At 41.3% G+C, this 14,517-nt stretch overlaps 1 protein-coding gene across 2 annotated transcripts in view; it reads left to right on the forward strand.

The window, feature by feature from the left end:
- The window catches only part of XYLT1 (xylosyltransferase 1), a 176,835-nt gene that overhangs the window by 135,170 nt on the left and 27,148 nt on the right, over positions 1-14,517 (forward strand). For both annotated transcript variants that reach the window (XM_021539810.3, XM_021539812.3), the window contains 2 exons: positions 565-645; positions 12,474-12,690. In XM_021539810.3, coding sequence (XP_021395485.2) covers positions 565-645; positions 12,474-12,690 — 298 coding nt within the window. The remainder of the gene's footprint in view (positions 1-564; positions 646-12,473; positions 12,691-14,517) is intronic.

A 14,517-nucleotide genomic window follows, 5' to 3' on the forward strand; every position in this document is an offset into this window, starting at 1 on the left:
CAGCCAAAATTTTGAAAATGCTGGTGTCAGATTGCCTGTCATACTAATTGGAATTAACCTTCTAAATTCCTTTGTTCCTGTTGATTATACTGCCTTTTTGACATCAAAATTCTCTTGCGTTATGCATTCCAACCTTGGCCTCTTCTCTATTACACAATGAAAACAAATAAAATGCCAATAGATACTGAACCAAATTCCCTAGGAACTATCGAGCAAAGCATGTAAAATGGAACTATCAATGCAGTAATCTTGTAGCTGGATTTTCATACTTAAGAAGTGTTGAGCAGTATTACTTCATGCATACTCTGTTATAGTGCTTAAAATACCTGCCAACGGTTGATAAGAAATTTGTTAAGGTGTAATAAAGCTTTGCTTCCTTCCAAGTATGCTTTCCTGAGCAGAGGGGGTCATTGAAGTTTAGCAGCAGGATGGAAGTTTTTTTTGGAGCCACCTCCTTCAGAATCTGAGAATGGTCTCCAAATGAGAACAATAAATATATAAATTGCTGTGGATGCAGGGGTTTTCACAGTGTAATTTGTGCACCTTTTGTTCTTCCTCTCACAGGACAAACGATCAGCTCGTGGCATTCCTGTCCAGATACCGTGACATGAACTTTTTGAAATCACATGGGAGAGACAATGCCAGGTGAGTTGGCCCTTTCCTTACCTTATTTTAACCAGAGCACTGAGAATTACAGTATGGTGATGGTTTCCAGCATCACATGATTGAAGAAATCCCTATTCCAGGAAAGAGAAGGGAATAAGGAGGAAACCCTTTTCTGAGGATAGTTGTTTCTTGGCCCAGAGTGACTCCTTCCAAGAGTCAGAGATGCTTTTGTGGGGAGAGAGGCACTAAGCAGTCTGATGCTGCTTCAGACCTGGCACAGATTGATGTTTTGTGAGCAAGTGGCAATTGCCCCACACACCAGCACTGACCTGGTGACACCCTGGTGAGCCAGACCTGGGCTAGCTGAGCTGGGCAGCACAGCCTGGCATGGGCAGAGCCCTGGCTGTGGGAGCCTCTAGCAGCCTGCAATGCCAGTAAGAGTGAGGTTGATGGCTGGAGTTTATCACAGTCCACTCAAGTTTGGATCAAAATCCTTCTTCATCTACCCTGCACAAGTCTTGGAGAAGGAATGTGCTGTGTTTCCCACGTAATACTTGAACTTGCCATTGTGGTTTGGGGGAACAGCATTGACCAAACATCTTCCAAGGGCTTTAACAACCTCTGCAGATGAAAGAAGCTTCCCATCTGACTCCTGTGGTCCTGTTTCCCTCTTTATTCATAGTTTTGCTGTTCCTCTTTTTGCTGGTACCATAACAGCAGTCCTGCTGCACTTCCAGCAACTCCATATGCTGAGCGCCAGTGCCTTTGCATCTAAAAATATTGGTTTTTACTGCTTAGGTCACCAGGTCTTCTCTTTATTCTGTAAAATGTCAAGTGTACCCAGAGAATGTGACACACTGAGTCGTGTGTTCAGCACAGCAGGCAGGCAGAATAACTCACAAGTCTCTCTCTTCTTGGCTGTTCTTATTCTTGTCACCAGATTTATCAATTCTGTCATGTTCCTGTTTAAATTAAGTCCTCACGAGCATTCATCTTGTGCATGCACAAATTCTATAGCAGGTAGTAAAAAATAATCCTGTGAGGAGTCATATGTAAAGCCAAGTCAACAGTTTTCACAGGAGAGTCCCTGGTTTGGGAAATGCAGAGTGTCAGAGTGATTGGCAGACTCAGCTCTAGCTGGCAATAGTGATGGACAGCAGAGTTTGTGTTGAAAAGAGGACAGAAAGAGCCAGGGAAAAGCAGTTGGTCTCTTGCTCCTGAGTCTTCTCAAATTCCCTGAGCTAGCTAAGGAAAATAACTAATGGATTATGACACACCAACTTCAGGCTGGTTCAAACATGCCAACTTCAACTGGATCAGAACAATTTAGATCAATTAAACATATTAAGCTGATATTAATTTATTAATGAAATGAGCTAATGTGCTACTTGTTCTTCCATCACAGGAACAGCAAACTCATTTAGTAGTTCAATGGTTCTCTTTGTATAAACAACTAAATACCTTTTAGCTTATTACAGCCTGTCACTGTGTTTTTGGTTTTTTTTCCTGGATTTCTACCATAAATCCCCTGTGCATCAGGGAACATGATTCGGGACATGACTGCAGATTTGCCATCCCTGTTTGCCATGGTTGCCTAATCCCTGAGTCCCATAAGTGCTCCCACTGCTGACCACTGGATGAATGGATCCTTTCACATTATCCCTTGGCATGTCCCCAAATTTTCTGCAGGGAGGTAGAGTGGCTTCCCTCCTCCTGCACAGCCCAGGCAGCTGTAGACACACTCAAGCCAGCAACTGCAAGCACCTCTGACTAGTGCTGGTGTTGGGTAAAAATTCATTCCATTGTTCCCAAAAGCTGATCAAAAAGTAGTTATCCCCTCTTTGTATTGTGAGTGAATTTCCAGCTCTACATCCACCTGTTGAGAGAGAAATACCTAAAGTGAAGATTTCTAGCCTGATATTTCATGTTTACTGTTTGAGAGACTCAGTCTTGACTTACCTGGTCATTGTACCCTCTGCTCTCCCCATCTGACACACAGTTCCCACCTGGCTTTCACTGAGTGCCCAGGTGTGTAAGCTGTGCTCACACCAGTGAGGTTTATCCCTGTAGTCACAGTGGGGAAGTCCTCTGGGCTGAAATACCTCCTACAAGGTCAGGCAGGTGAGCCCAGAGCAGAGGCCCACCTGGGCTGTCACCCCATGTCCCTGTCCCCAGGGAGCACCAGGGTGGGTAGTGGTGCTGCTTTACAGTGTTCTCCCAACCTCCTGTGACATTTGCCTGGGGAATTTCCACAACTAAACTCAGAAACTTCCTTGTTATAAGAGCAAGGGATGAGACTTTTTCCCTACTAATTTTTCCAGTTTTTTAATTTTGCTCTTTGCTTTGTCCTGTCACAGCCCAGGGGAAAAGAAACACCCCATGAAAAGAGTGGTATGGTCAAGATCTGAGTAAGGTCTGGAAGAGAAGCAACAGCCTTGAGGGTTGGCAGCAAAAAGTTAAGAAAATAAAAAAAGGACAGCTTTTAGAACACAGGCCAGTGTCCATGTTATTGGGCAGTAGAAGAAAACTCCCTTTGGATATCCAACTCAAAACACACTGGGACAGAATGTTTTGTTTAAAACAATGAATTGCAGCCATAATAAGGGCGAAGACGCTGGCCTATACTAGCTGCTGCCCCGTGTACAATAATAATTTAGTTGGCCCAAGGTGTTTTTCTCAAAACATGTGAACTAATAATACAGGAGCACAGCATCAAAACATGATTGAAAGCAGTGTATCACCCTTGCTGATACTTTTAATTTGTGGATGAATAATGGCACCTAATCAATAAGCTTTTCAACTGTCTAAGTCTGCCTTGTAAACAACTGAAAACTCTTAATTTTATGTCATCATAGTCTTTGGATCTTACAACAGAGAAAGATTAGAAGTGCCATCTTAAACCTGAAATGCTTGTACAGCTCAATTAAAGTGTACTTTGTATTCAAGCCATGTTCACAATCAGTACTTGTTTTACTGCCAAATAAGGAGAGAAACCAGGCTTCCTTTTATAGAGTTAAGTTTTCTTTTAGTTATACCAGAGTCATGAAAAAGTGAATCACTCTGATTTTCCCTCAGTGGCTTTAGCAAAGAGAATGGACATGAAAATGGCTCCTTCGCTCAGCTGGAGCAGCATTATTTCCTGACAGAGGTGGATGGATGAAATGAAATTGTGCACAGTGGCTGGAGTTGTTACATAGTGCTTAGTGGGTGACACATTTCCTCCTATTTTCGGTGTCTTAGACTATTAAAAGCAAGTGAATAACCTGGTAGTTGTATAATCTATTGCAGTTTGGAATACACAGAGGATTTGTTTCTTTTTTGTCAGGAGCAGCACCTGTCGGATGTATTATAAAACATAAAGACAGCCAAATGTGACATCTGCAATGACAGGCAGGAAGAGGGGGGTTTGTATAGAAACCTCTCCACAGCAGTCATTTGGGAAACAGTGTAAACATGCTGAGGAGGCTGGATGATGTTAGATCTTAGAGGAATCTTGAGCTCATAGGCAAAATACAAACAGCTAAAAAAAAGACCCTTAAAGTTTTGGTATGTGTCCATATTATTTTCTTCTGCTGATTTTTTCTCCTCATTACTGCTGTTCTTTGCAGTTGTGTTTGTCCCCTTTTTGGTTTCTGGGTTCCAGATCATTTTAGAGATGTTGGTGAACTGTACCAAGGAGCATGACAATCCCATCCCAGCTCTCAGAGGCTGGAGAAACCTTAGCTACCGAGGGACTGGAGCACGTTCCCAACATCTTCACTGGGGGCACACATCTGTTTCACCCCCATTTCAGACATGCCTTTTTTCCTCAGTGGCACATGCTGTTGGTGTGCTCTACGTGGGGTTGAGGGGTCTGGTGGTCTGTTAGGAAATGGATCAGTAAGTAAGCACTGCTGTGTATTCCACTGATGAATTGTCCAGTGCCCAGTAAGTACCCAAATACCAGGAGAACAAGTGGATTGATTATCACTGCTGTTGGAATAGTTTAACCACATGTCCTAGCAGCACTTGCACTGCTGCTCATGTAACATATTTGGTGGTTCCTTTGGCACAAATTACCCTCAGCCTCGTACTTTTTTTGCTAAATTTTTTAGAACACTTGAGTATTCCGGAGCACATGGACTAAGATCTATTTTTTGCTTGGAAGTAGTTCAGCACAACAGTTGCATGAGAAGTGTAGCGACTGAAATAGCAACATGCATCTTCTCTGCAAAGAGACTGCACTTTAAAATTTTAGACATTACAGCTAACTTTCAAATGTTCTTAGTGCTTTATGCTAAGCATTAGGGGAGCCATAAAGCCTTTACGGCTTCAGCTTGACAATTTGCCTCCTTGTAGGGCTTTTATTTCTGCTCAGTTTTGGAAAACAGAGCTCTAAGCTGTCAGTGCAAAGAGAAACAAAAGCAGCTATATGTCTTGATGTGGGACTAAGCAGGATGTTCTTTGTTCTTAGAGTATACAAGCCAGATCATCCACTGGTTCAGGAAGGTGCTTCAAGTGAGGTTTGAAGCAGCCATCCATTATGGGGCAAGGACAGAATGAGGAAGGTGAAAATTGAGATACTGGTAAAATAATCAGGAATCTTATTGCTATCTAAGAACATTGAGCAGCACACTTCATTTGCAGCCCTGTCATCTGAGGTCCTGAGGCATTTTATAAAATGGTTATTACAGGAAACATCATTTGAAGCTGTACAGATGTTGTTGGCCCTGGTGTGTACCCACAGGTCAGTGGCCTGATTTGGTAGCTTGAAAACCTCTATAGAAGGGACTCACATTTGCCCTCAGTCACTAGAAAGGAGGTGAGGAAACAAGAAACCTTCCAGAGAAGACATTTATTGGAGACAAACAGATGGCAAAATGTCAGGTTTATTATCACTGAGTCTGTCTGTGGTGAGTTCATGCTACATTCTGCATATTATAATTTGCAGTTTTGCTTATTTAATATAAAAAGAAGCAGAATCATTTGAGTTGTGGCCTCCCTTATGGTGAGAGGAAGTAATTTCATTTTTGACCTTCTAAAAGTTGTTTCAGTATTGTTTAAAAGATACTGTGTAAGTGAAGAGTGGGGTAAAGAAACGCACTGGAAAGTCTTTTAAAGTCTCTCTCGAGCTTTATGCTCACAAGGGAATGCATGGAATTGTTGACAAAACAAGGCAATTCCTAGTAGAGTCATTACTGCAAAAAATAGACTTTGCAAGTTTCCTACAACTAAAGAATTTTAGAGGGTTTTTCATTTTGCTCCCTGGCCTGCAACATTAAAATATTGAGAAACATTGAGGCTTTTTAACACTTTCTCTGAAAAAAGAGACTTCTCCTTTGAAAGAGAGAAGGTGAAAAGAAAAGTTTTTCAAAGCCAGTGGAAGTTAATGTGTAGGAAAAGGTGGAAAAGAAGAAGGAATCATGGGAAATTTCTTTCAAAGAGAATGCAAAGATGTGCAAGGACTAAAGCATTAAATGGATATTCTGGGAAGATTGCATATGAAAGAAGCAGAAACAAATTATATAGCATATGAGGTACCTATTGTAAGTTTGAAAAGTCTAATCATGTCCATCTAGAGATGGAATAATGACCAGATGGGATGTGTGTATTCATCAGCTTTCAACAGCATCTCATGTGGATACCCTAAGTGCCATGGCTGCTTGGCTTCCATGAAGATGCCACTGATTGAGAAGGGACACATTGAACATAATATTTCAAGGTGAACTTGTGTCTTGAAAGAGATACTCAAATTACTGTACCATTTCTGCTGCTCTGTAAATGATCTAAACTTCCTACTGCCCAGTGGGTGTGGCAGCAGTAGTCTGCCCCAGGTTTAATTTCACACTGAACTAAAGGTGTTTAACATACATTGGAAACATGGACTGTCAAAAAATCCTCCCAGTAGAGCTCCTTGTTCCCATGACTTGCACTTCAGCTTCTGCCACAGAAACCCCAGGAGCAAACATAACAAACTGCATCTCTCAGCTCTGCCTTACTCTTTTGGTGGCTGTGCCACCTGGATTTTCTGCTCTGAAGCCCATCCCTGTGCTCCAGGGGAGCTGTGATGTCCCAGGGCAGGCTGTGCCCATCCCTGCCCTGCACACCCACCGTGCCCAGCTGCCCCACGGGCCATGCAGAGGTACAGGTGACAAACCCTGTTCACATCTGAAAGTGACATTTCCTTGCGCTGCTTGGTAACTCCTGGGCTTTCAGCACAGTGGGCAAAACTGCTAAAAGCATTTCAATTTGTGTGCTTATTTATGGCTTTGGCTTTTGCTCCTGAAATAAGCCCAATCAGGAAATAAGCCCAATCTTACTAGAGCAAATTCAGTCAAGAGAGAAATTCTTTCTGATATTGTTGATGTTTTTTTCTGCATTGTCATTAAAGCTTTCAGGGATTGTTGAGATAGTAATGTGTTTAAATATTTTCTTCTGAGTAAGGGAATTAACAAAAGATAAGAATTCTGCTTTCAAAACATTTTTGACCTCATAGGAATTGCATTTAGGATGTCACAGTTAAAGCACATTGAAAAGCAAGTTACAATTATTCTTTCTCTTCCATCATTTCTGTCTGTACTGAGAGTTATTTTCAAGGCCTTTTGAAACAGCAGGAATTGTTTGTTCTGTGCTTTCCACACTATGCCTGTCATGCTGGGGAGAAATCTTCCTCATCTTGACAGACTAAGTAGGTGCTATTTCTGTTTGACACTGTTCCCCTTTTCAAGCTTCACCTCCATTTTGGGACTGGGGGGATCAGCCCTGGAGGCTTTCAGCATGACAGGAAGGTCTCAGGAAACACACTGCAACATCCTATCCTTAGAAAAACAGATTAATTGCTGGCACCATATAGACATTGTGTTTAAATAGCCCCTTGTTAATTATTTCAGATGCTGTAAATATTGTTTAACCCTTGGCAGAATAGAGTTACTCATGGAAATGGAGTGAGATCAGGGTCAGCTGGACTCAGCATACTCAGTGGAGGGCAGGATTTCCACCTTGAGCAGGCAGGGAATGATTCTGCTCTGTACAGGTTTGGGATTCATTAATCTGGTTATTATAAAGAATTTTTCAGTGCCTGGTTTATGGAGATGTGTGGTAGCCTAGAGATTGTTCACAAATTATTTTTTCCAACTGCTACACTCAAGATTGTCAAACTATTTTTCAGTGTTTTCTAGTTGGTCACCTAAACTGCAAATTAACTGTTTTGTACTTCCCAACTGATTGACTCTGGTGTTTCCAGGGTGGCTGTGCAAACACTGCTGGCAAGTGACTCTCACATTTCTCATCTGTAAAAATATTTACTTGACTTTTTGCACTGAAATGGGCTTTCTTCCTCAAATTTTCACATAAAGACAATGAAAAGAGGAACAGATAAAGCATGCAGAGCTTGTCCACATACACTCAGGAAAACATGGACATAATGCTATTTGAGCTCCTAGCTCTACAGATTCTCACTTTGACATTGACATTGACTTTTGACTTTTGAGGGATTGTTTCACTGGAGTTTTGTAACTTTTATTCATAGTTCTTATTCTTAAATCCTGACTAATGATGATGAGGTCCTGGGTAGGTGCACCTGGTTAACAGTGAAATGTCAATGGGAGGCTTTATAGGCAAGATGCCAGAAACAGGAAACATTTAGGAAGAAACCTTTTCACCTTAAAAAATATATTCTTTCCAGAAGAAACCTTTTAGTGATAAAGTTACTGGCAAATAGCACTTAGCAATTTAATAGCCTCTGATACTTCAGGAAGTTTTACTCATTCGTAAACTTCAGGAAAAAGAAAACAGCAAAATCTCTGACGTACTGTGTAAGTAGAGCATTCAGGAGCAGGGGTCTCTACAAGTTTCTGTGGTTTGCACTGTCCCTTGGAGAAAACGATCAAAAAGGAGGATATTTGATTGTGATATTTTTGCTGATATTAAGTAACTGTGTGATAATATTTATTAGCAGTTAGAACATACCATAAGAGTTGAGTTGTGTTTATACTCATGTTATATGTGTTATATGTGCCACACAAGTTACAAATGTGTTATACAGTCCTAGAATCTTGTCTGAAATGTATTTATAAATATTTAAATAAACTACAAAGAGGAGTTCCCTGAACTGGATTGCAATCATGAGCTGCCTGGACTGACATCTACGCTCAGTGACAGACCACGTGCTGCAGGCAGTAAGGTTTTTAGCAAAGTATAAAAATAACTCTGCAACCTGTGAGGCTGCATCCACACACAGGGCACAGTGGCACCTTTCATGCGGGTCAGTTGCTGATTGCTGAGCTCAGGTGCTGACACACCTTCTTAATATCCTGTGTTTCCTCCTTACTTTTGAGTGTGACCCCAGGCCCTCAAAAACTGGAGGCTCTTAAGGAAGAATTAAAATTGATAAGGGGAAGCATAAAATGCCTTAGATTGAGTGTTCTATGGAGTAGGGCAAAAGGGCATGCTTTTCTTAATCCTAGTCTTTTTTTAATTCTATTTTCTTCTGGTTGACTCTTTTCCTATAATTTTCCTCCTGTTTTTTGGTGGGTTTTTTTTGTTGGGTTTTTTTTGGGTTTTTTTGTTTGTTTTGTTTTTGGTTTTTTTTTTTTTTTTTAGATTAGTAGAAAGGCCAGTTGTCTTCAGCTGATGATAACCTCTGTTGTATTTGGCCAACCATACCTTGGTTCAGTAGGATGTCATTGTTTGGCCAGTGCATTTGCAGCTGGCAGAGGTATGCCAGTCTTACCTGGTGTTCAGGGTGACAGGAAGCACCTGATTTTTCCACAGTGACTAAGATTAAGGAAATGCTATTACTAACCCTTTTTTTTTTTCCTACTTTTAATTTGGGAGTTATCTGCAAGCTGTTTTGTGAGACTCAAGAGAGAAAGACAAGAGGAAAAACCACCCTTATTTTGCATTTCATTGCTCTTTATGAAGCTTGGCCTGGCTTTATAAAATTTACTGAATTTGGTATTCCCTTGAGCATAACCAGAAACTAATGAAATACAGCATGAGACTAGAAACAAATCAGTAGGGTCATGCTTTTGCCCTCCATCTTCATATCTTTCTTTTCAGGGGTGGATGCAATCATTCTTGGATGGCTAGTCAAGAATCTTTATGAACTGTTTGTAATGTCCAAGAGTTTTTCATTGCTTGGAAAGGCCTATGTGGCATACAGATACCCTTTTCCCTTTCTCTCAGGCAGTATTCAATATGCTTAGAGTAAGTTCTTGCCTTCCTGAGTGCCAAAATCACTATTGGTGGAGTAGCTGGGTGCATCAGTCACCCTAGAAGAGAGCTTGGAGGGAAAAAAGGGAGCCTCATCCACCTTTTCCACTTTGCATGCTGTTCAGCTCTCTGTGCCAGCAGCCTCTCCTATTTAGCTTCCAGCAGGTCTGAAGTACACTTGGTCCCCTTGGCTGCCAAGGAACATAAATAAGCAGCAAGCCATGGCCCAGTGGAGAGCTGTGTCTTCACAGCCCCTTGGACAAATCATTGCTTTGTAGGCCACAGAAATTATTTGCTTTGCTAATGCCATATTCCATTGAGGTGTTGTGACTGGGTGTGAAGAGGCTCGGTAAGGGTGATCCTTCTGAAAAACACCTGCTCTCTGTTCAGCTGTTATATATTTGAAACCTGCTGTGATGTTTCTAGGAAGGTTTCAAGAAGCACAAGCAAAAGGCTCATTTCTTGGGAGATCTCTAAAGGCATTGCAGCTCATTAGTTGGGCTGTGCTGCCTTACTGGAGGGTAAGTGATTGGAAAGTACATTTTCTTCTAGTAACCCAGTTGTGTAAGATTTGGGGGCTGAGGTTTGTTGTGAAAACAGTTGTACTTCCAGGAATTGGCTGATTTCACTCCATATCCTGAGATTTGCTTTTCCAAGCCATTAGCTAAAAAAAAAAAAAAAAAAAACAAAAAAAAAAAAAAAACAAAACAATAAAAAACATAGAACTGTGAATGTATAGAAAAAAAAAAGAGCCTGTCAACTACTTTGGAAAACATGAAGCTGTGAGTCAGGATTTGCTGGGACCTTCTCATCTGGAGCATGGTCGTGCTCCTGTGCTGCCAAGTTCAGCCAAAAAGGCTGAAGCTGTTACAGTACCAGGGAGCTGGGAGCTGGGTCATGTCACACAGGCTGAGGCAGTTTCTACATAGAGCAGTTGCTGCAATAGTCAGGTGGCTTTTTTTGTTTGAGGGTTTCTATTGCAGTCAAAGAACCGTCCATTTGAAAAGGAGAGTAAAGGGTGATAAATTGGTAGAGATAGCAGTTGAAAGAAATTACTTAATAGAAAAAAACTTTATGTTCCTATTTAAATGTAGTCAATAAAGTTCTGTTATTTTCTTAAAATAATTAACTCTAATGAGCATTTAGTTTTGAAGAGAAATAAATAAATGACCAAACTTTCAGGCACATTAATATTTGATTTGGAGATAACTGCATAAATATTGAATTTGAAGATTACATTCCAGAGCACTGCATTAAAATTGCAAGACTTTTCTATTATCCTTCATAATGGAACATGAGATTAGAAACTTGTTCATGGAAAGAAAAATTTCTCAATTTTCATTTATGTGTTTTCAGCACTGTTGTGTTAACAGAGGAGCTGTTCTCATACTGTGAAAAGAGACATAGCTATCAGTAGGACATAGACCCTGAAGTCATTCACGGTCCTTTTGAAATTAATATGCACCATTTCATAATTGCATCTCAGTTCTTTGATTGGTACAGAACAGAACTTGAACCAGGGAGTTGGCCTACGGGGTTAATGCTCACTTTTCCAGATGCAGGATTCTAGAAAGCTCTGGTGCTTGTTGTTCCTTGACTTTTATTCTTTTCCCTTTCCTTCTGTAGCAGCAAGTGTTTGAGGACTACTAAAATGTCATCTTGGCTTGCTAATCTTGAAATGCCCTGTCAGGGCTGTGTGTGGTTCAGGAAGGGAAGGCTGTGCCCCTGTTCCTGTGGGTGCCACAGCTGTTGTCACCCTGCAGGTCCTGCATCCAGAGAGGTCTGGGGGCTGTGGCTGTGGGTTGCTGCAGTGGGTGGTCAGTGAGAATTGTTACTGCTCAGAGCGTGTGGGATGTGTCCAGCGCTCACATCCACCCAGGATGGATGGTGCTCAGCCCACCTCGCTGCTAACTCACAGCTGCCCTGCTTCTCCTTCAGGGAAGTCATTCCCAAATGGAATAACAAACAGAAACTTGGATTAGACAGTCTCAAAAGATGAGTGTGCATTCAGTCCAAAGCGTTTTCAAACACAGATTGATTTCCCAGCCTTTCTTCTCTTATATTGGTCTCAAATAATTCATTTCCATAACTTTGCAGTTCTGCAGTTGCTCCTCTTATTCATGGTTCAGCAATAACAAAACGTTCTCCAGAGACTTGAAAATGGCGCAAACTTGCTCATTCTACAGCAAAGACCAATATAATGGTATTTTTTCCTTATTGCCTATATCCCTGTAGAAAAATTAATGACATAATAGCATAGGAGAAAATTGGTCATTTTACTTTTATGTACATTTTCCTGTTTTTTAAAAAACTGAATTTATTTAGAGGGAGAAGAATGTGTTTAGTTCCTGTTCATGTTGTGGTTCTTCTGTGGTGGTTTGTTCAGAGTTAATGAACATTATGGACTTTCCTGCCCCAGAGCTCTGTCACTTGCAGTCTTAGGACAACCGAAGGTGTAAATTATGTTTAAAAGCAATCTGCTTATCTTTGCCTCTGTAACAAAACCGATTAATCATTTATTAAACCTCTCTGCATTACTTATGAGTAGAACAGAAATATAAACAAGTGACCTTTTGATCCTTTTTTGTTTGAGAAAGTAGCTTTTTTATTTACAAAGCTCCCAATGATAGCAAAATACAAATTACCATTTGATGGCTCCTCTTGTACTCGCTCAGATTTATCAGAAAGCAGGGGCTGGATCGGCTCTTCCTGGAGTGCGACACGCACATGTGGCGCCTGGGGGACCGCAAGATCCCAGAAGGAATCACCGTCGACGGAGGGTCGGACTGGTTCCTCCTGAACAGGAAGTTTGTGGAATATGTCACTTTTTCCAATGATGATCTGGTAACAAAGATGAAGAGGTTTTACTCTTACACGCTGCTTCCTGCCGAGGTACGTGGATGCAAAGAATCCTTCTGTGTGTTCAAACCCGCAATGTTTGTGCTTGTCCCAAAGATCTGACTGAAATCAGAGCGGCTTTCCCCTGATGTCAGTGGGCTTTGCAGCATCCCATAGTGGGTAATGAAAATTTTACTTCTATAGTGAGTAAGCCCTTTAGGGTTAGAACATCTTTTCCAGTTGTTTATTGCCTTGTTTTTTTGTAGGATTTTTTTTGCAAAGAGTGGCTTTGTTTTATATTTCTAAGCCTATTAATCTGTTACTGAACAATCAAAAAACCCAGCTGCCCTTCGCTTGCAAATTGTTCCTGCACAAAGCTTTTGAAGGATATTAGAGATGGCGAATTGTCTTCATAAGTAGCTTTCCTTGCTATTATCCAGCACTTTTCTTTAAAAATATAAACCCTGCAAACAAAGGTTTATTGTTCTGTTCAAAACTCAGCCAGAAGGCACAGTCACAAATCATTTAGATCACTCAGGAGTCGCTCTGGCTGCAAGTGATGCAGAAGGGGAGTGCACAGCAGTGTGGGGTTTTGCCTGGCGTGCAGCAATGTGTCAGCAATGTGCACTATCTGCAGGGAGAGCACAGAGCCGTGGCTGGCAGCCTGTGCTACACCTGCCCCAGCAGGTACCCTGCTCCCCTGGCTTGCCAGGCTCTGCTCCACAGGCTGCAGCAGTCAGCCAGCCCAGGGAACAACTGATGACTGCCTTTAAACCTATAACTGCCTTGGTTCCTGAATATTTTGAAGGATGGATGACACCCATCTTGCGTATCTTGCTCGTTAGCTTCTGGTGGAGCACAGCAATTGTTATCATTTGATAGAAGTTTATTATTCCCCACACATGTTGCATAATCTTCTTTTAATCCTGTTTCTGTTTAAAATCACCTTTTCTCTCTACTCTGATAACCTTTTCATCCATTATCTAGAGAAATTCCTGTATTGCTATGAAAGGACACAGGGCAATTGGTAATTGGGTAGGGTTTTTTTTCCCCTCTCGCTTGAATGAGAATGGATGCCTTTATGGGTTTAACCAAACAGTTCAAGCATAAAATCCATATTCACTGGGCTGTCATTTAACATTAAAAAGGGTAGGGGGATTATTTGGGGGCCAGCCATGCTAATGTTGTGCTGGTTATTTATAGATCTTACTATTGCTGATTTTAAAGAGAAGTCACTGCTCCAGAAATGGTCTCTTGCAGGGCTAAAATTGATGGTATTCCATAGCTTTTTTCTACAAGGTTTTCTTTGCAAGGTACATAGCTGGTTTTGTAAAATGGCCCTGCCTTCACTGACCTGTTAACCTGCTATATCAGTCCCCATTACACGTGGTTTATGTAATAGCTGTTATTATGATGATATAATTAGGATTGCCCAATAGGAATTCCATGCTGCCATGAATCAGCAAATAAAGACTTATGATTTCAGACGTAAATGCAAGAGGCAGAATGTCCTTTTGGTGCCTAGGGTGAACTGCGTGTTTCAGTACAAAGCCACTCAACAAGCAATGCATTTCAGAGTGCTGGAGATAAGACACCCACATAAGAGCTGTCTGAGACTGTATTTTTATCAGAGTAACCAGGGTGATGGTGCAGTTTTGACAATTGTTTTGGGAAACAACTTGAAATATGCCATTAGCACATTGTTCAGAAAAATAGTCCTAAATCTGTTAGACCAGGGAGCAACTTACAGAAGGGAAATAATGGGCATTTCTTAGAATTGCTCATATAGCTGAAATAAAAATAAAATGATTGCTAGCACTGGTGCCTTTCCTCGAGTCCTTTGAGCTGCCGATGCCCAGAGCTGGTCATTGTAGAAGTGCA

The sequence above is a fragment of the Lonchura striata genome, chromosome 16, assembly GCF_046129695.1.
Source record: "Lonchura striata isolate bLonStr1 chromosome 16, bLonStr1.mat, whole genome shotgun sequence".
Classification (NCBI taxonomy): domain Eukaryota; kingdom Metazoa; phylum Chordata; class Aves; order Passeriformes; family Estrildidae; genus Lonchura; species Lonchura striata.